Raw genomic sequence first — 19,627 nt, forward strand, 5'->3', positions numbered from 1 at the left:
AAATAAAGGATCCAAACAGATGACGAGAAAAATATAACTGAATCTAATGTGCAAAAACCCTTATTACTTCAACTGCAAATTAAACTTACCCAGTTATAACTGTAGGCATTCCATTATCTTCTCCCTCATAGTATTAGTCGTCCAGTCTGCTCAGATAAGCCTAACATACAAATGAATAGACAATGTATAGCCTAAGAATTGAGCGTCCCAAAAATTGAATCATAAGGCATTGAACAAAAGTATACTCAATCCCTTCCCCTAGCCTCCCCTAATCCTCCTTTGGGACGGCCACTCAGGGGATGGGAAGAAGGTGAAAGTTATTTCCAAAAAAGAACTTCCTACTTTATGAGTCATGGTAGAAACACCTAGAGACAAAAATAATGGTTCCCCCTTCAATAAGCACAATCTTCTCAAATATAAAACAAATTCCTCAGAAGTAGTGCTCTTCAACAGGAGCATCTCACAAACATAACACATATCTCCTCTTCTTTCATTTCCTATTTCAGAGAGAGGCAAAGATTGAATGAACAGATATTCGCCTAGCTTGGCCTGAGATGACTGAGCTAAAATGAAAATCAAGTCTGCAAATTCCCAAAGCAGTCCTGATTAAAAAGCAGTATTCTGTGTAGTCTCTGCACAAGTTATGATAAATTTAGCTACAAAAGGCAGACCTCTTCGTAAAACTGCACAATACACAAATGGGTACTTAATCATTTCACCCACCTTTTCAAAATTCTCTCCCTTATCTAACTTCCTCTCTCACCCTTATCCCCAGTGAAGACCCTCAACTTGCCCTCTATATCCCTAAAAACCACCTCTTACTTAGGTTTGACCTCTAGCACTCCCATTCCCCATAACTCAACTAGGTATGAATCAGATTGTGTGATTAAATTACTTTACATTAATGGGTAAATGAGGCTTAATCCACAAAGGTCAATTCCATACATGTCATTACACTCTACTATGTATAAGGCACTAAGTTTAATCAATTAATGTACCTATCCTTCTTACAAGAAAAACTAACACAAATCAATCCTTTAAACAACGTAAGGAAGGGGCACAAGAATGTTTGCTTCACATCACACTTTCTCCACACATTTCTTTCCATCCTGTTGCCACACCCCTCCAATCTCCATCTGGCATGGAATAAAATCCAAGGGATCAGTACTTCTTCCAATAAAAGTCAATGCCTAGGAAGACAATGTGGGATAGCACAGCAAACAATAAACATTCAAATCCTGAAATGGACTATAGACGGTGTCTTGTATTTAATTTTATATATTAGCTGCAAGTACAATAAACAGCTTCTAAATAATCCAATTTCTGTATAAGATACCTATAAATCAGCTATGCTCAGAACTCTGCGTTCTTAAACCATAAATACTGAGATGTTTTTTCCTCAGTTATTTCCACAGTTAGAATGTTTATAGCAAATACCAGTTCAATTTGCCCTATCATACTTAAAGGCTATTAAAGTTAACTACTGTTTACAATTAGACACGACATTTTTCCCCAAGACCCCTTAAGTTTGAAACTCCAAACTTGCTTTAAACCTCCTTTTTTTCCAGTCATAAAATTTATTAATTTTAATCTATAACAGAGCTTCTAAACTGGAGAGGAGAATGCAACTATAGACAGGTTTGAATTTGATTCAGCCACATGATATTTTTAATGGTTTTAATTAGTTGCCAATATTTTTAAGACGCAAGACACTGAATGCAAAAATCTAGATTTCTGGTTTCTCTTGAGAATGCTGAAGATGGAGTCCATATTCATATATGGCACTGATTAGGGGGACCTCAGACTTGGATGTCTCTCTGATAAGCCATAGTGCATTTCCCTCATTTTCATTATCTAACTAGTACCCGAAGGCATGTGAGTTTGTTGCTCATGCTATGGCTTTGAAAGGTGCATAATATATTCCATATCACTTTCATACTTCCCTAAGTTACCTACTATAAAAAGCCAAAAGCAGACCACAGTGGCTTGCAACTCCATAGTTAACAATTTTAAAAATTCACACGGCTTAGAAAGAGTGAGAAAGATTCAGAGTGGTGGAAGGGTAACATAATTACATAGCGTTAAAAGTCCATCTGAAAGGCCGGGCGCGGTGGCTCAAGCCTGTAATCCCAGCACTTTGGGAGGCCGAGGCGGGCGGATCACGAGGTCAGGAGATCGAGACCATCCTGGCTAACACGGTGAAACCCCGTCTCTACTAAAAAAATACAAAAAACTAGCCGGGCGAGGTGGCGGGCGCCTGTAGTCCCAGCTACTCGGGAGGCTGAGGCAGGAGAATGGCGTAAACCCAGGAGGCGGAGTTTGCAGTGAGCTGAGATCTGGCCACTGCACTCCAGCCTGGGTGACAGAGAGAGACTCCTTCTCAAAAAAAAAAAAAAGTCCATCTGAAAGCTTTTTTGGGAGTGAGAAAAAAGATGAAAGAACACAAAAACATTGTTGAAACACTAAAAGCTTTTCTGACTGAACACTGTTACTCTCTGGTGGTTCCTTACCACATTCCATGCTTTAGAACCTTCCTTCCTACTTTGTATGTATTAATATAATAGCAGTTAGGTCATACACGCTGAGAAATGTTGGGAAAATTTATAAAACACATTTATATCATCAGAAATAATTCTTCTCACATTTTTTTTTTGTTGTTTTTTTAACCAGTCTTAGTCCACTTTCAAATCCCTTCCCAAGTATTTTCTACTGCTTTCTGCGTTATATTCAAATGACAACTGCAGACCTGGGTTTCAGGCCTGAACTTCAATCCTGGACAGGCTCTCTAACACAGAAACTCTTTTGGCCCTTATGGCTGCATTCTTTATTATATCTCTTATTCCGATTTCTACAGTCTCTTTCATTGAAAATTTATCCCTAACCCCCTCTCTAAAACATTTTGATCAAATTTGTGTAGTTCGGAGGTTGGGAGGATAGGGGCGGGAAGGAACTCAGTTGTACAAATACAACTAATATCCTGTGCTGGTTCATTTAGATTGCTAATTTAAACAAAAAGCATGAAAACTCTGAAAAATAATAAATCTTCGTAAAATAATCTCGTTTGCTAAGTGCACAAAGCCACAAGCAAGTAAAGCTCTATCTTTCCGCATGTCTGGACTACTGACTTTTCATCACAGACTCAATACTGACGAGAAAGCAGAAGCTGAAATCTGTGAGGCCCAGGAACAGTCACACTGGCCCACACTAACAAATTACTAACTGATGTCTCACCTTCCCCCGCCCCATTCCCAAAGATAAGGGTGTCAGGGCACCTGCATCTGAAGAAGAAAGACCAGAACCTTTTCTGTGCAAGTTTTAAGAAAACAAAGCTTTATCACACGTAAAACGGTTACAGCATAAAACCACGCAGCACATTAGTGGGGTATCACTCCTCTTCACCCAGAGGGAGGCTGCCCACCACCTTATTCCCTATTGTGATGCGCCCTCCTCAGGATGTCACTGCGTTCGTCTGAGATGACAGGAAAGGGGCGGGGCACGGGGTTCTTCTGCCCTGGAAAGGGATGAGGGTATCGCCTTCATCCCCGGGGAAAGGCCTCCAGACTCTCAACCCAAAAGCAGCAGCTGCAAAATTCAAGTCTTATCCCGGCCTCTCCTAATTGGGTGCTCGTGGCCGGAGCCCAAAACACCACCCACAGTCCCCGAGCAGGGTCCGGTCGCCCAGACCACCGCCACAGCAGCCTGGCTCTCACGCCCAGATTGGCCCCTCCGCCCTTTTCCTCTTTCGCCCCAGCCAAGCCCAGCCTCCCGCGCCGCCCCCGTCGAGTTCCCCAGCTGAGTCCACTCACTCTCGAACCTGTAGTCCCCCTTCAGTGCCCACAGAAGATTGGGGCAAAGGCCGAGGCCAGTGACACCGCCACTTCCTCCTCAGCCAGATCCCTCCAGAGGTTGCTGTGGAGGCTGCCACTGAGGCGGCTGCGCGTAGCACAGCCGCCCTGGCAGGTTGCAGGCCGGTTCCTCAGCCTCTTCTCGCGAGAGCGCGCAATGCGAAGAGGCGAGGCCAGCCGCATTCTCGCGAGAACGATGCTGTCCGCCCAGGAGTGGGCGGGGTACCAAGGGAGAAGGCAGTTGAGGGAGTGGCGGCCTCCGGTGGGATCTCAGCCTGTGGGCTGGCGGCGCCGAGAGGAAGGCGCAGCGCAACCTCTCCTCACAGACATCAGCTTGGGTCAACCGCGACCCTGGATCCCGAGTGGCTGAGGGCTGTTACCTTCAAACCTTTGAATCCCACGTTTTCCCATTGACTTTCTGTCACCGTTAGAGAAAAGCGGACAGTGTCTCGGTCACAGAGTGGGAGAAATATCGCAGGGACTCTTCAGGGAAAGCGTTTTCCTCATTAAAGCAAACTCCAAAATCGCTTCTGCCGGCGTGGACCAGCTGGAACCGATGAGAGTCGGTCGTCGTGAGGGACACCCTCTGTTCCGTAGTGTACCCCGCTGCTTATTTTTAAACGCTCGGTTGGCGGGAACCCGTATGCCAGCTGAAACTCCTTCAGCTTGGCTGCCTAGGAAACATGGAGAGTCACCTGCATGGGCTGGCTGGACAATAAAAACGGGAAAAAGTGTAAAAGACACAGTCTCCTCTCTCGAAGCTTACACCCTCGGGGCGAGACCTACAGGAAAATAGATAATCCCATTATTCTCTGATAAAAGCCGAGCTGCTTGCTTGCCTGAGCTCTGGGAGCAGACAGGGAGTAACCGGCTGTTCCCCGCGGCCTTGTTGAGAAAGCCTTCACCTGGGAGTGACACTTGCGCTGAATCTTGAGCATAAGTAAGTTCTCCAGTTTAGGGAAGAGAGGGAAGGGCATTGCAAGGAGAGGAAGCAAAGAGGAAGAGGATCTGCTTTGAGTAATTGGGTATGAAAACAGATATTGGAGCAAGAACTTTGTTGAAAAACCTTTAACCACTGTTTAGTTTGGATGAGAACACTCCCAGGCTCCTACCGTGTGATACGCAAAGTATTTTCCAAATCAGTGTTTATGCTAAGGAGATGAGCAGTTGAGCTGGACAATTACAGCTTCATCTTTGTCCTGTAAGAACACTTAGATGTCAGAAACCTAAGAGAAACAGGTTGTTGTCATAATTCACTAAGTTATTATAGCCAACATTTTGCTAAATTGGAAATTGCCAGTAATTTCAAGTTGTCTACATAAGAGCAATCTAATAGTAATTTTGTGATACAGTTTCTCAGAGAAACTGAGAAAATTCTCAGGCAAAAACCAAAAACGTCGTCAGTCTTGACTTATCAAAATTTCCTGTAAGCTCTGCTCAAAAGAAGTCATTCTGTAGTCCAAGTTAGGGCTAATGAGGTCCGTCAAACAGGAACCATTTTCTTATGTCAAAATAGAAGCTGTCCTCTTGTAAAGAAAGACTCTGGTATTTTGCTGTAGAGTTTCCACTCACCTTCCTTTAGACACATTATTTTCATATTACATATAAAATAATATGTATACTATATGAAAAATACTATATATACTATAGTTTTATTTGGCTTACCCTACTCGCCCTACAAATAAGCCCAACACTTAGTAGGAAAACAAAAAAGTTATTCTAACCCTGCTGATATGGTTTGGATAAAATAATATGTATATGAAAAATACTATGTATACTATAGTTTTATTTGGCTTACCCTACTCGCCCTACAAATAAGCCCAACACTTAGTAGGAAAACAAAAAAGTTATTCTAACCCTGCTGATATGGTTTGGATAAAATAATATGTATATGAAAAATACTATGTATACTATAGTTTTATTTGGCTTACCCTACTCGCCCTACAAATAAGCCCAACACTTAGTAAGAAAACAAAAAAGTTATTCTAACCCTGCTGATATGGTTTGGATAAAATAATATGTATACTATATGAAAAATACTATGTATACTATAGTTTTATTTGGCTTACCCTACTCGCCCTACAAATAAGCCCAACACTTAGTAGGAAAACAAAAAAGTTATTCTAACCCTGCTGATATGGTTTGGATCTGTGTCCCACCTGAATCTCATGTCAAATTGTAATCCCCAGTGTTGGAGGTCGTTGGATCATGGGGGCAGATTTCCCCATTTTTGCCATTCTGGTGATAGGGAGTTCTGGTGAAATCTGTTATTTAAAAGTGTGTGGCGCCTCCCCCACCCTCCCTCCTCCCGCCATATAGGACGTGCCTGCTTCCCTTGGTTTTCTGCCATGATTCTAAGCTTCCTGAGGCCTCCCCAGAAGTCCAGCAGAAGCCCTCGGGGTTCCTGTACAGCCTGCAGAGCCGTGAGCGAATTAAAACTCTTTTCTTTATAGCAGTGCAAGAATGGACTAATGCACCTGCCATAGGCCAAGTGGGTGCTCTGTTAAGCGTAATTTCACATCAAGTTCTTGGAATTTTCCAGGAAGCATTAGAAGAATCATATGAATGAAAGACTTCAGGCAAAATATGGATACTTTGTTCCATGCTGGAATCTGTTCAAACCATCATACCCTACTTGGATGGGTCCTGGAGCTCATTTCATTCTGCTGTTCTTCAAAAACAAAAGAGAATGGGGGTTGGGAGAAAATATAAAATCTAATAAGGTCTCTACTGTTCTTTGCTTTAAAAGAGAATTAACCGGCCGGGCACGGTGGCTCGCGCCTGTAATCCCAGCACTTTGGGAGGCCGAGGCGGGTGGAACATGAGGTCAGGAGATCCAGACCATCCTGGCTAACATGGTGAAACCCCGTCTCTACTAAAAATACAAAAAATTTAGCCAGGGATGGTGGCGGGCGCCTGTGGTCCCAGCTACTCAGGAGGCTGAGGCAGGAGAATGGCGTGAACCCGGGAAGCGGAGCTTGCGGTGAGCGGAGCTTGTGCCACTGCACTCCAGGCTGAGCGACAGAGCAGGACTCCGTTTCAAAAAAAAAAAAAAAAAAAAAAGATAATCTTTCAAATATTAATGTAGTAGCACTGGTAACAGTTATACATTTGGTAGGTAATGCCATTAATTTAGACAATCACAAATCTGCTCTACATAATGATTTGTAAATGCTAGCTGACTGCATAGGCTAAGGTTCAGAACTTTAATGAAAGTCTTTCTTCCACACACCAAAGAGGTCAATACAGAAAGAGAAGTTTCATATAGTAGCAGTGAATAAACAAGATCATTTGGTAGTTTGTATTATAGCATGCTAAGGCAATATTGTTTCAAAGCAGATAAGACCACAGACCCAGAATCCTATTTATTGTTAAAACCTGGTATTTCTTTGCACTACTAAGTTTGAGCACTGCCATCTAATGGCAGGAACAGGAAAATCACCCGCAAAAATACCTCGAACCCTATTTAGCAAATACATTTATTAATCAAGACCCTGTGTAAGAATACCAAAAGAGCTGGGCACTGTGGCATGTGTCTATAATCTCAGCACTTTGGGAGGCGGGAGGATAACATAGCAAGGCTTCTCTACAAAACTGGAAAAAAAAAAGAATACTAAGAGATTCAGATGATATTATACATATTCTGACAAAATGAGATGTATAACTAAATAAAAGGAAAATTAAGTTGGGTCAAAGGTAGAAATAATGTGTTATGGGAGGACAGAGATGAAGATCTTTTTTTTTTTTTTTAAATGGAGTCTCTCTGTTGCTCAGGCTGGAGTGCAGTGATGCAATCTCCACTCACTGCAACCTCCGCCTCCCTGGTTCAAGCGATTCTCCTGCCTCAGCCTCCTGAGTAGCTGGGATTACAGGCATGTGCCCCCATGCCCAGCTAACTTTTTGTATTTTTAGTAGAGATGGGGTTTCACCATATTGGCCAGGCTGGTGTCGAACTTCTGACCTCAGGTGATCCACCTGCCTCAGCCTCCCAAATTGCCAGGATTACGGGCATGAGCCACTGCATCCAGACATAAGATTACTTATTTTTATTTTTTCATTTTTGAGAAGACAGATAAAGATTACTTATTTTTATTTATTTTGATAAGTTTGATACCAAAAAAAATGCTTCTAACTAAAGAGATCAGGGAAGCACAGAAAAGGGAAAGGAAAGGAATGATGTCTAAAGTGAGCCTTAAAGAATAGGATTCATGCATAAGTAGATAATAGCAAAGAACATTCCTATGGAGAGACCATCAAAGACATACAAATGGCTAAAAGTAAGTATCTTTATAAGGGGAACAATGAGCAATTAAAAGGGATAAATAAGAGAAAAGTAGATTTAAATTGAAACATAAGGACCTGGAATGTTAGGGTAAAGCAGAGGTCTGAAGACTTTTTTTCTGAAACTTGTTAGCTTGCAATAGGGTAAAAATCTCAGAAGTTTCAGTTTTTGGCAAATACTATTAGACTTTTTTAGTGGAAATTGACAAGATAATCCATAATTTGCATAGAAATGCAGAAGATCTAGAATAGCCAAAAGATTTATGAAAAAGGTAAGCAAAATTGGAGAAGTTACACTTTGAGATTTTTAAAAATTTAGTTCAGGCAGGTGGCTCACGCCTAGAACCCCAGCACTTTGAGAGGCCAAGGAGTAAGGATTACTTGAGCTCAAGAGTTCAAGACCAACCTGGGCAACATAATAAGACTTCATCTCTACAAAAAATTTAAAAAGTGGGCAGGGTGGTGCATGCTTGTGGTCCTAACTACTCAGGAGGCAGAGGTGGGCAGATTGCCTGAGCTCAGGAGTTTGAGACCAGCCTGGGCAACATGTTGAGACCCTGTCTCTACAAAAAAATAAAACTAGGCCAGTTGTGGTGGCTCATGCCTGTAATCCCCACATTGGTAGGCCAAGGCAGGAGGATTGGTTCAGCTCAGGAGTTCAAGACCAGCCTAGGCAACATAGACCCCAATTCTACCCACGAAAAATTTTTTTAATAAGAAAAAAATATTAGCAGGATGAGGGGGTCACATGCCTGTGGTCCCAGCTACTTGGGAAGCTAAGGCGGGAGGAACGCTTGATTGCTTGAGGCCAGGAGATTGAGGCTACAGTGAGCCATGTTCATGCCACCGTACTCCAGCCTGGGCAACAGAGTGAGACCTTGCCTCAAAAAAAAAAAAAAAAAAAAAACAAAACAAAAAACAGAAACAAACGAAATAAACAAAAAACTTAATGCACTGCTACAGGAATCAAGATATCAAGATGGTATGGTATTGGCACAGAACTAAGCATATAGAGCAATGAAATAAAAATGAGAGTACAGAAATAAACCCTTATATTCATGATTGATTGATTATCAACAAATGTGCCAAGAAAATTCAACAACGAAAGGATAGTCTTTTCAAAAAATGGGGTCTGGTGCCAGGGCAATTGGATATTCATATGCAAAAAAAAAAGAAGAAGAAGAAGAAGAACTTACATCCTTACTGATGCCAGATTTTTCTCCATCACTTTGCCAGGCTCCAGCCAGCAATACCCCTTCCCAGGCCTTGCTCAGGCCTGGATTTGCCACAGGAGATGCCCCATCTACTTGGCTTGCTGTGCCACACCTGACTTGCATCCTGGCATGGATCCCATGGCCACCACAACTAGGTGCTCAGCCCCTGGAAGAAGGGGGTTTGTGAGTGAGCAAGTGTGGGGTCAGGACAGCTGTTCCAAGCGCCAGCACAGGAGTGGGCTCTGTGCAGGGTTTGTCGCTGGACCAGGCGTGTTGAACTGAGGGGAACACAGTGGCATCCAGGCAGTGGTGCCCACAACCCCAAAGCCCCAGAGGGGGTGTTACAGTATGCTAATTAGCTCTTTTAGTCCTGCCGTCTGCAGCCCAACAGGATGGCAGTACTTTAACAGCTCTGTCAGCCCTCTTCTGTTGGCCGGCTCCAGCCCCGTGGCTCCAGGGCTGGCTTGGCCCTACCACTGCTTCCCATTGCGTGAGGAGGCTACCCTCTGCCAGTGGAAGGCAGAGGTCCACAGTGTTACAGCCTTCTTTGTACTTGTGTTGAGTGTGTACTGAGCTCTTGTCACATGTCCAAGAAGAATGAGGTTACACTGACAAAGGGTGAGGAGGGTGCAGAAGAATTTTATTGAGTGACAAACAGCTTTCAGCAGAGAGGGGATGCAAGGGTGGTCCCCTATCCAAAGTCAGGTGGTCTCTCTCTCACTGTGGCTGGGTCCAGGTCTTTTATGGACTCAGAATGGAGCAGTGCATGCTGATTGGTTTGTGAATATGCAAAAAAAGGCCAGATGAGCACAACAGTGTAAAAAACCAATTAGGGAAGGGTAGGTATATATAAAATAGGTGACGGGCAGAGATCAATCAGAAGCAAGCATGCCAAACAGGAAGAGAGGCTCTCAATCTGGTCTGTGAATTTACCCAGGACTTGTAGCTGGGCTTTAAACTGTCTTCAGCTTGAAGGTCAGGTTTCACCAGGGACTGGCCCCATGTCTGCCTAGGATTTGTCTTCCTTCTGCCACTATCATCACCACACATCATACAAAAGAAAATTAACCCTAATGGGTTACATGGACCTAAATATAGAATCACTCAAGGAATTAATCTTGCCCACTGCCCAGAAAAGCCAATGCACTGAGAACAGCAGATTTTCACAGCAAAGAAAGAGTTTGCTCACAGGGTCAGCCAAGTGAGAGGACAGGAGATAATTCTTAAGTTCATCTTCCTGAGAATTTGGAGGCTAGGGTTTTTGAAAGATAATTTGTCACGCAGAGGGCTACAGAATGGGGAATGCTAATTGGCTGTGTTTTGGAGGAAATCAGACAGGTATTGAGACTATCTTTGTGCAGAGACAGTTCCTGGGTGTGGGTCACCAGTCCAGGTGGCATCAGTTGTTCCACTGGAATGCAAAGTCTGAAAAATATTTCAAACACCAGTCTCAGGTTTTACAATAACAATGTTATCTATAGGGGCAGTTAGGGAAATTACCAATCTTGTGACCACCCCTATGTGACTCCTGAGCAGTATACAATGATTACCTATCTTTAACTATGCATATGTGTTAGCAGAATTCAGGCCTCTCTCATAATTCTAATTCTATGGCTTTTCATTAGTTTTTACAAAGGGTGTTTTGGTCCCTGAACCAAAGGGACCAAAGGGGCTATTATCATCTTTCCTTTAAGGTTAAACTACAAATTAAATTCTTCCATTAGTAAGCTTGGCCTAAGCCCAAGAAAGAGCAAAGACAGCTACGGTCACCTTGTGAGGTTAGAAGCAAGATAGAGTCAGTCATGTTAGATTTTTCTCACTGTCATAATTTTTGCAAAGATGGTCTCAACCTTGGATTAGTCAAATAGTTTCTAGACATGACACCAAAAGCACAAGCCATAACAGAAAAAAAATAATAAATTGCACTTAACTAAAATTAGAACCATTTGAGCTTCAAAAGGCAGGATTAAGAAAATGAAAAGACAAACCATACACTGAGAGAATCAACCTAAGGGAGAAACTGAGGCAAAATTAATATAAGTAAAGAGTTTATTTGGGCCAAATTTGAGGACTACAACTTGGGAGCATAGATTCAAGGTGCCTTAAATATATGCTGTAGTTAGCAGCAGTAAAACATGGATTATTTTTTTGAGATGGGGTCTCACCATGTTGCCCAAGCTGGCCTGGAACTCCTGGGCTCAAGCAATCCTCCCACCAAAGCCTCTCAAGTAACTGGGATTACAGGCACACACCACTGTGCCCCGCTTAAAAGTGGATTTTTAAAGGAAAAAAGAGGTAGTTGTCAAGTTGTTTACAAATAATTTATATAAAAATAACATAAGCTATTGATTGATTATACATTATTCTTTGTATCATACATTCCAGGAACGTGAAGATAATAGATGAGACAGCTACTCAGAAAACTATGGGGAAGAAAAGAACGATCAAAATGCCTTTAAACAACTGCCCTCAGGGTATGAGAGAGAGAGAGAGAGAGAGTGTGGGGGTGGGGGGGAAGGGGGTTATGACTGAAGTTTTTCATGTCTCTTTGGGCCTGATAAATTTTGCAAACCTCATATAGCTCAGACTGCTCTGAAGTATGTTTCTTTCTTCATTTCCCCCTTTTGATAGAGATCTTTCTCTTCTGAAAGCATTGATCATTAACATTTTAGATTTAAATTTCTTCCATGTTGCTGGAAAGGCTAATTTCCAGGTAATCTGCCCCATGTCAAGGGAAAAAGGGAAGGGAGTGTGGCTTAAGAATTAAGTGAGATCGGCCAGGCACTGTGGCTCATGCCTGTAATGCCAGCACTTTGCAAGGCCGAGGCAGATGGATCACATGAGGTCAGGAGTTCAAGACCAGCCTGGCCAACATGGTGAAACACTGTCTCTACTACAAATACAAAAATTAGCTGGACATGGTGGCACACGCCTGTAATCCCAGCTACTCGGGAGGCTGAGGCAGTAGAATCACTTGAACCCAGGAGGCGGAAGTTGCAGTGAGCTGAGGTGGTGCCACTGCACTCCAGCTTGGGTGACACAGTGAGTCTCCATCTTTAAAAAAAAAAAAAAAAAAGAATCAAGTGAGGTCCCAAGACTGAATTCATTGGCAATACGAAGGGATGAACCAAGGGAATCTCCATGAGGTCCATCTGCTGACAAAGGAACCACACTATGTTGGAAAATTTTAAGTCATGATTTTTTTGTTGTTAACCTTAGGCATCCAGAAATATAAGGTATTATCAATTTAAGTATCAAAAATATAATAAACAATAAGGACAATTATTAACAAAACAATTTGAAAAGTGTTCCTGTTCCTGAAGGTAACCAAATAAATATTTCATCTACTTCTTGTCCTGGTCTGAAGAACAAGGTGTTGAAGATCTCCGATGATGAAGATGTCCATGCAGACAGGGCTGCCTGATGTGGTCCATTCGATGTGGTTGAAAGGAGTGCTTTATTTGATGGTGTTTTCCAATAAACAAAATCTCCAAGTTGGACACCATGATCTTTGATGTCTCTTGCTGTTAAAAGAATCCTCGGTTAACTTAGAATTTTTATTGAGAAGCTTGTAAGGCCTTGGCAATAATAAAAAATACCACCTTTTTTTTTTTTTTTTTTTTTTTTTAGAAAATCACCTTTAAGGAGAGCTGGTTTGTAAGCTCCTTTTTTCAGGGGCATGGGACTTCTCATGATCACTTCAATGGGAAAGAGCTGATGTATTCCAAGCAGGGTAGAATTTAAGCTAAGCAAATGAAAGAGTCTTAGGCCAAGGAAGGTAAGACGTTTCTGTAAGCTTTGCCAATTGATTTTTTATTTTCCCATTTGTGCATTCCACCAGTCTGGAAGTCTGAGGGTAGTATGCACAATGGAAATGCTAATTCATCTCTTCTCAATCAGCTTTCACCACACAACATTTATATAAACCTTTTATAAACTCTTATAATTGTTTTCAATCTTCTTTCTTTCCTCAGTTTTCTATATCCATTCAGTTTTATCATTTTTTTAATCTCTTCAACTTAAAACAACCTTTAAAAACCTCTGGACAAAATTGCTTTCTTTTTAACAAAAATCACATTCTCATGCCTCCTTCATAATCCTTTCAACCAAAAATACATCTTATTTTTCTTACACACGGTATACACAATTGTTTCACTTATATCTAGTAATTTTAATTATGTATGTTAATTACAATTTTAACTCTTAATTTCTAGTGAAAAACCTAGAAAATAATTTTGAACTGTTTTATATCAGTATTTGTAGATAAATTTTTAAATTAACAGATACAAATGTAATTAGTTTTTCTATACCACATAAAAACAAGATGCTAAAATAGACAAACTTAAACTTATGTTTAGTGATTAATATTTCAGTATTTTGCTTAGAAATGACTCCAACATTTTATGATTATCTATTAATTTAATACAGCATAAATTTAAAATAACACAGGAATTCTCTCTAATGTCTTCCCAGTCATCCTGGGTCCCAAGTACCCACATGGCATCCAGGATGGCTGTAAAGGGTGGAGCTCATCTGGGTCCTGAATTTACATACCAGGTCTAGAGCTTAGGAGAGAGAGCAGAGTTATGAAGAGGATGCCTGGAGGGTCTGACCCTACCCAACATAAACAGGAGGCATAGCTTGGGCAGGGAGGATATGTTGGGTTTGCCCTACACCTGGCAGCCTAGACACTGTGGACATATGTATGTCTTCAGGCTTCACCATGGCCACCTGTCTAGACCCCAGAATCCAAAGGCTCAGAATCAAAGATGTAAGCTCACAGTAAGGTATGTTCAAGGCTTCAGGGAAGCCCAACAGCCAGCCCTCAGAGCTTTGGCTCAAAGACAAATCAAGCATCAAAAATATCACAGAAATGGCCAGGCATAGTGGCTCATGCCTATAATCCCAGCACTTTGGGAGGCAAAGGTGGAAGCAGCACTTGAGTCCAGGTTTTGAGACCAGCCTAGGCAACATAGGGAGACCCTGTCTCTACAAAAAATTTAAAAATTAGCCAGGCATGGTGACACACACCTGTAGTTCCAGCTACTTGGGATGCTGAGGCAGGAGGATTGCTTGAGCACAGGAGTTCAAGGCTGCAGTGAGCTATGATTGTGCCACTGTACTCCAGCCTGGGCAACAGAGTAGGACTCTATCTCACCAAAAAAAAAAAAAAAAAAAAAAAAAAAAAAATCAAGAAAATAAAAAAAATCACAGAAGCAACGGGTTTTTTTTTTTTTGTATGTATCTTTGTTTTCATTTTGTTTGTTTGTTTGTTTGTTTTGAGATGGTGTCTCGCTCTGTTGCCCAGGCTGGAGGGCAGTGGTGCGATCTCCACTCACTGCAAGCTCCGCCTCCTGGGTTCACGCCATTCTCCTGCCTCAGCCTCCCGCATAGCTGGGACTACAGGCGCCCGCCACCGTGCCCGGCTAATTTTTGTATTTTTAGTAGAGACAGGGTTTCACCATATTAGCCAGGATGGTCTCGATCTCCTGACCTCGTGATTCGCCCGTCTCAGCCTCCCAAAATGCTGGGATTACAGGCGTGAGCCACGGCGCCTGGCCTGTTTTGTTTGTTTTTATAGAGACAAAGTTTCACTATGTTGCCCAGGCTGGTATCAAACTTCCTGGCTCAAGTCATCGTCTAGCCTTGACTTCCCAAAGTGCTGGGATTACAGGTGGCAACCACAGTGTTTGTTCACCAAACTCTGTTACCTTAAGAAATCTAGTGGAAAGAGTATAAATATGTCTCACCAAGAAACCTAGGTGAAAATGTCTGAATTATATTTAATACTGAACTTCAAAAGCATTTGGGCTTATTTGCTTAATTAATTAGTGCTCATTTATTCATAAATCAATTTGGTACCATGTAGACAATATATAAACACAGGCATGTACCCACTGGGGAGAGCAAAATCACGTGGTGATCATTGAACAGGCCCTGGAGACAAAAAATCCTCATCTGAGGAATTTAGAAGGGAGCAAAGACCACCTGGTGACTATCAAACAGGCCATCCAGAGGCAAAACTCCTTATCTAGGGAAAATTAGAAGTAATTAAACTTTCCTGGTTGCTAAAGTCAGCATGTAGTTCCAGGTCTCTCTCAACTTTTATAAGTAACTATAATTCCTATACATCTCTGGAATGCCATGTGGAAACTCATTTTACAATCCTACGCTTCCACCTTAAGGTCCATAAATTCTCCATACGCTCCCGCTGTAAGGTCTATAATTTCTCCAGTGAAAAATCCGCCACAGCATGCTCAGTCCTCTCACTGAGGCACCCCACTGCACTCCTCTGCCACATTCTTTCTAATAAACTTTCCTTTTTCAAACCTATACTGGTGCTGATAAATTCTTTTTACCAACCTGTGATTCAAACTCCTCCCAGTGCCGGGGCTCTGACACCTTGTCTGGCCCATATGGGAACTTTACTGAGATTTCCCCCTTCTTTTTCTTCCCTACTTCCCTCAGTGGTCTGGTTCACTTGGGAACCGAAGGCCCCTGGCCAAGGCTGGGATCTTGAAGCACTAGAGAAGGGATACTTATACTTTGTTGTTGTCCTTAGGGGTGAGGGACTAGCCAGGTTTCTTTTCTATTTTAGGACTGCCAGTGAACCAGCTTGAGTACTCATTGGCAATTCAGGGTAATTACCCTAACGGGTGTTACCCGAAGGCATAACAAAAGAGTGAATTCGCTATTACCTGTCAGGGTGGCGAGTCCACTTTTAACACTCTGTAAACTGTGCCTTGGAAATGAGCAGCAGCGATCTGAACACTGCACAGACACACTCTACAGGTTGCCGACCCACTTTTGTGTTCCACTTCATCACAGGCACCTCATCCCAAGTTACGGGTGAGTTCTCCTTCACATTAGGCTTAAGCTGACCACTCAAACAAGGGCACACTTGGACTGGTCATCCAGGAAAGGGCAGGCCCTCTATTTGGGGGTGGGACACCCCCAAATAGAGTGAGTCAAAGGGAAAAGGATGTCCAAATCCCTCAGGAAAGCCTCAGGGATCTTACAGTCCCTTACCAAAACCCAACATGGGTTCAATTTATTCTTTAATTCATTCCTTCTTGCTTTTAGGTTGCAGTCTTAAAAATTGGTCCAATTTTAACCCTCAAAACTCTCAAAAAAAAAATGTATAATTTTCTTTTGTAATCAGGGGTTCCATACCTCTGACTTGATGTTCAGGTCTGTTTAGCTTTATCCCAAAACCCTAAATTACATAAAAATCACCGTGTATGCTTCCAAGGAACTTCCTCTCTCCCTGATTCTGATGTCTTAGATGATCATTTCTTTTGTCTATCACACACCCCTCAGCATGTTCCCCCTGCACTTATGTCCTTTTCATCTGTTCCATCCCCCAACCTTCTCCACATGGAATACTTTATCCTCCTCGCATAGTCACACAGGAGTCACATATGCCACCAGTAGTACAGAGTCCTCAGAAAATCCCAAAAATATTTTGCCTCTCCACAAGGTGGCAAATGGAGATTCGGGAACAACTCAAGTTCATGTTTCTTTTCCAATGTCTGATCTTTCACAAATTCAATTTAAGTTGAGTTCATTTAGCCAGGATCCCTCTTAAGTTCATTCAAAAATTTTCAGGCTTTAACTATTGCCTTTGATTTAACCTGGCAAGATATATTCGTGTTATTAACTAGTTGTTCCTGTGAAGAAAAATCATGTATATAAAAATTTTTGCAATCTATCCATCTGACAAAGGTCTAATATCCAGAATCTACAAGGAACTTAAACGAACTTATAAGAAAAAAAATACCCATTAAAAAGTGGGCAAAGGATATGAACAGACATTTCTCAAAAAAAGACATTTATGCAGCCAACAAACATATGAAAAAAGAAGCTAATCATCACTGGTCATTAAAGAAACGCAAATCAAAGCCACAATGAGATACCATCTCACACCAGTTAGAATGGTGATCATTAAAACGTCTGAAAACAACAGATGCTGGCAAGGATACAGAGAAATAGAAGTGCTTTTACACTGTTGGTGGGAGTGTAAATTAGTTCATCCATTGTGGAAGACAGTGTGGCAATTCCTCAAGGATCTAGAACCATAAATACCATTTGACCCAGCAATCCCATTCCTAGGTATATACCTAAAGGATTATAAATCATTCTACTATAAAGACACATGCACACGTATGTTTACTGCAACACTATTTACAATAGCAAAGACTTGGAGCCAACCCAAATGCCCATCAATGATAGACTGGATAAAGAAAATGTGGCACATATACACCGTGGAATAATATGTAGCCATAAAAAAGAATGAGTTCATGTCCTTTGCAGGGGCATGGATGAAGCTAGAAACCATCATCCTCAGCAAACTAACACAGGAACAGAAAACCAAACACTGCATGTTCTCACTCATAAGTAGGAGCTGAACAATGAGAACGCATGGACACAGGGAGGGAAACATCACACACCAGGGCCTGTTGGGGGGTGGGGTGAAAGGAGAGGGAGAGCATTAGGACAAATACTTAATGCATGCAGGGCTTAAAACCTAGATGATGGGTTGATGGGTGCAGCAAACCACCATGGCACATGTATACCTATGTAACAAACCTGCACATTCCGCACATGTATCTCAGAACTTAAAAGTAAAATAAAAAAAAATTTATAAACTTCTGAAAAAAAAAAGCAAAATAAAAATCATGCATATGGTCTTAGCTCAAGCTTCAGCAGATGAAGCTCATGCTTGTAATCTTAATGATAATAGAGCTGGGACAGAAGCTGTCCACAACATAGAATCCAGCTGGCAGTACTAGGATGCCAATGCTGGCCCAAACAGAGGTGGGGCAGATTAGATTATATGATAACTTGCTTGTTGGAAGGAATGAAAAAGGCTGTAATAAAACCTGTTAATTTTTCTAAATTATAAGAAATCGCCCAGGAGCCATCTGAGAACCCTGCCCTTTTCCAAACTAGACCAGTGAAGGCTATGAATAAATATGCAAATTTGGACCCTGAAAACCCTAAGGGCCAATCCATTCTGGCCATACATTTTATAAGTCAGGCTTCCCCAGACATCAGACAAAAACTCCCAAAATTAGAGCAAGGTCCACAAACTCCCTTTCCTATGTTGTTAAATACAGTCTTTAAGGTTTTCAATAACTGGGAGGAAACACCAAAAATAAAAATGGCTCAACTGGAGTATGAAAAATGCTGTTGTCAAGCTAATTACATGGTGACAGCATTGGCACCTTCTTTTTCCTTAGCTAACAACCCCAAGGCTCGTCCCTCTAATACTAATAGTATGAAGCCCTGTCATCGCTGCAGAAATCCAGGACACTGGAGTAGAGAATGTCCCAAACCTCTGGGTTACAAGCCGCTTTCAGGACCCTGTCCTCATTTCAAACAAGAGGGTCATTGGAAGAGTGATTGTCCCTCTTTCCCTCATGAGAGGGGACCACCTCTTCTTTCTGTGCTGTCATAGCCACAACCTTGCCAACCTACCTGATGAGAAATTCATGCAGAACAAGGAGTAGGGCAAGGGCAAGGACAAGCACCTCTAACTCTATTCCTGGGCTATGATCAAGCCTTCGAAAGTCATCCTCTAGATGACTGATGGGGCCATGAGGCTATCCAGGCCCCTATCTTTTCCACTTCTATGGATGAGCCTCAGATAAATCTGATTGTGGCTGAGCAAGAAATAATGTTCCTCATAGATACAGGGTCCAACTTTAAACATTTATTAAAACCCAATGTGCCAGTCCTCCATTTTCCTCATGGGTATTGAAGGAAAACCCCAACAAAGCTGTTTCATATTGCCACTCCCTTGTAAAATGGAAAACTCATCCTTTAACTACTCCTTTTAGTCCTGCCAAGCTGCCCTGTTCCATTATTGGGTCATGACTTACTCACAAAATTACAAGTGAATTTGCAGTTAAAACATTACCTTCTAGCTGTATTAACTCACACTTCACCAAAAGAGCCACTGCAGTCAATAGAACCTCACATTCGAAAACAAATGCTATTTCAGGTTTGGAATACGTCTACTCCTGGGCGTTCAATATCAGCTGTTTCTGTCATCATTCAGTTTAAAAATCCCAGTGAGTTCCCCAGAATCCCCCAATATCCCTTGAAACCAGAAGCATGAAAATACTTAAAGCCTGAAATAACAAAATTTTTAGCCCATGGATAATTGAGCTCATGCAACTCACCTTGCAACACTCCTACTTGAGCTGTAAAGAAACCAGATGGCTCCTACCAACTAGTACAGGACCTTAAAATTATTAATAAAGCTGTTATTCCTATTCACCT

The 19,627-nt window shown here is 41.9% G+C and overlaps 1 protein-coding gene across 6 annotated transcripts in view; it reads right to left on the minus strand.

The window, feature by feature from the left end:
- The window catches only part of BTBD10 (BTB domain containing 10), a 71,522-nt gene extending 67,510 nt beyond the window's left edge, over window positions 1-4,012 (minus strand). For 2 of the 6 annotated variants that reach the window (XM_030918890.1, XM_010388392.2), the window contains exons 1-2: window positions 3,807-4,006; window positions 90-160 (exon numbers count right to left, since the gene is read on the minus strand). In XM_030918890.1, coding sequence (XP_030774750.1) covers window positions 90-109 — 20 coding nt within the window. In that variant the 5' untranslated portion in view covers window positions 110-160; window positions 3,807-4,006. Of the gene's footprint in view, window positions 1-89; window positions 161-3,806 lie in introns of all 6 variants that reach the window. The other 4 variants (XM_010388393.2, XM_010388391.2, XM_030918892.1 and 1 more) reach the window with 2 other exon arrangements.
- Window positions 4,013-19,627: the final 15,615 nt, after the last annotated feature.

Source organism: Rhinopithecus roxellana, chromosome 15 (genome assembly GCF_007565055.1).
Source record: "Rhinopithecus roxellana isolate Shanxi Qingling chromosome 15, ASM756505v1, whole genome shotgun sequence".
Taxonomy (NCBI): domain Eukaryota; kingdom Metazoa; phylum Chordata; class Mammalia; order Primates; family Cercopithecidae; genus Rhinopithecus; species Rhinopithecus roxellana.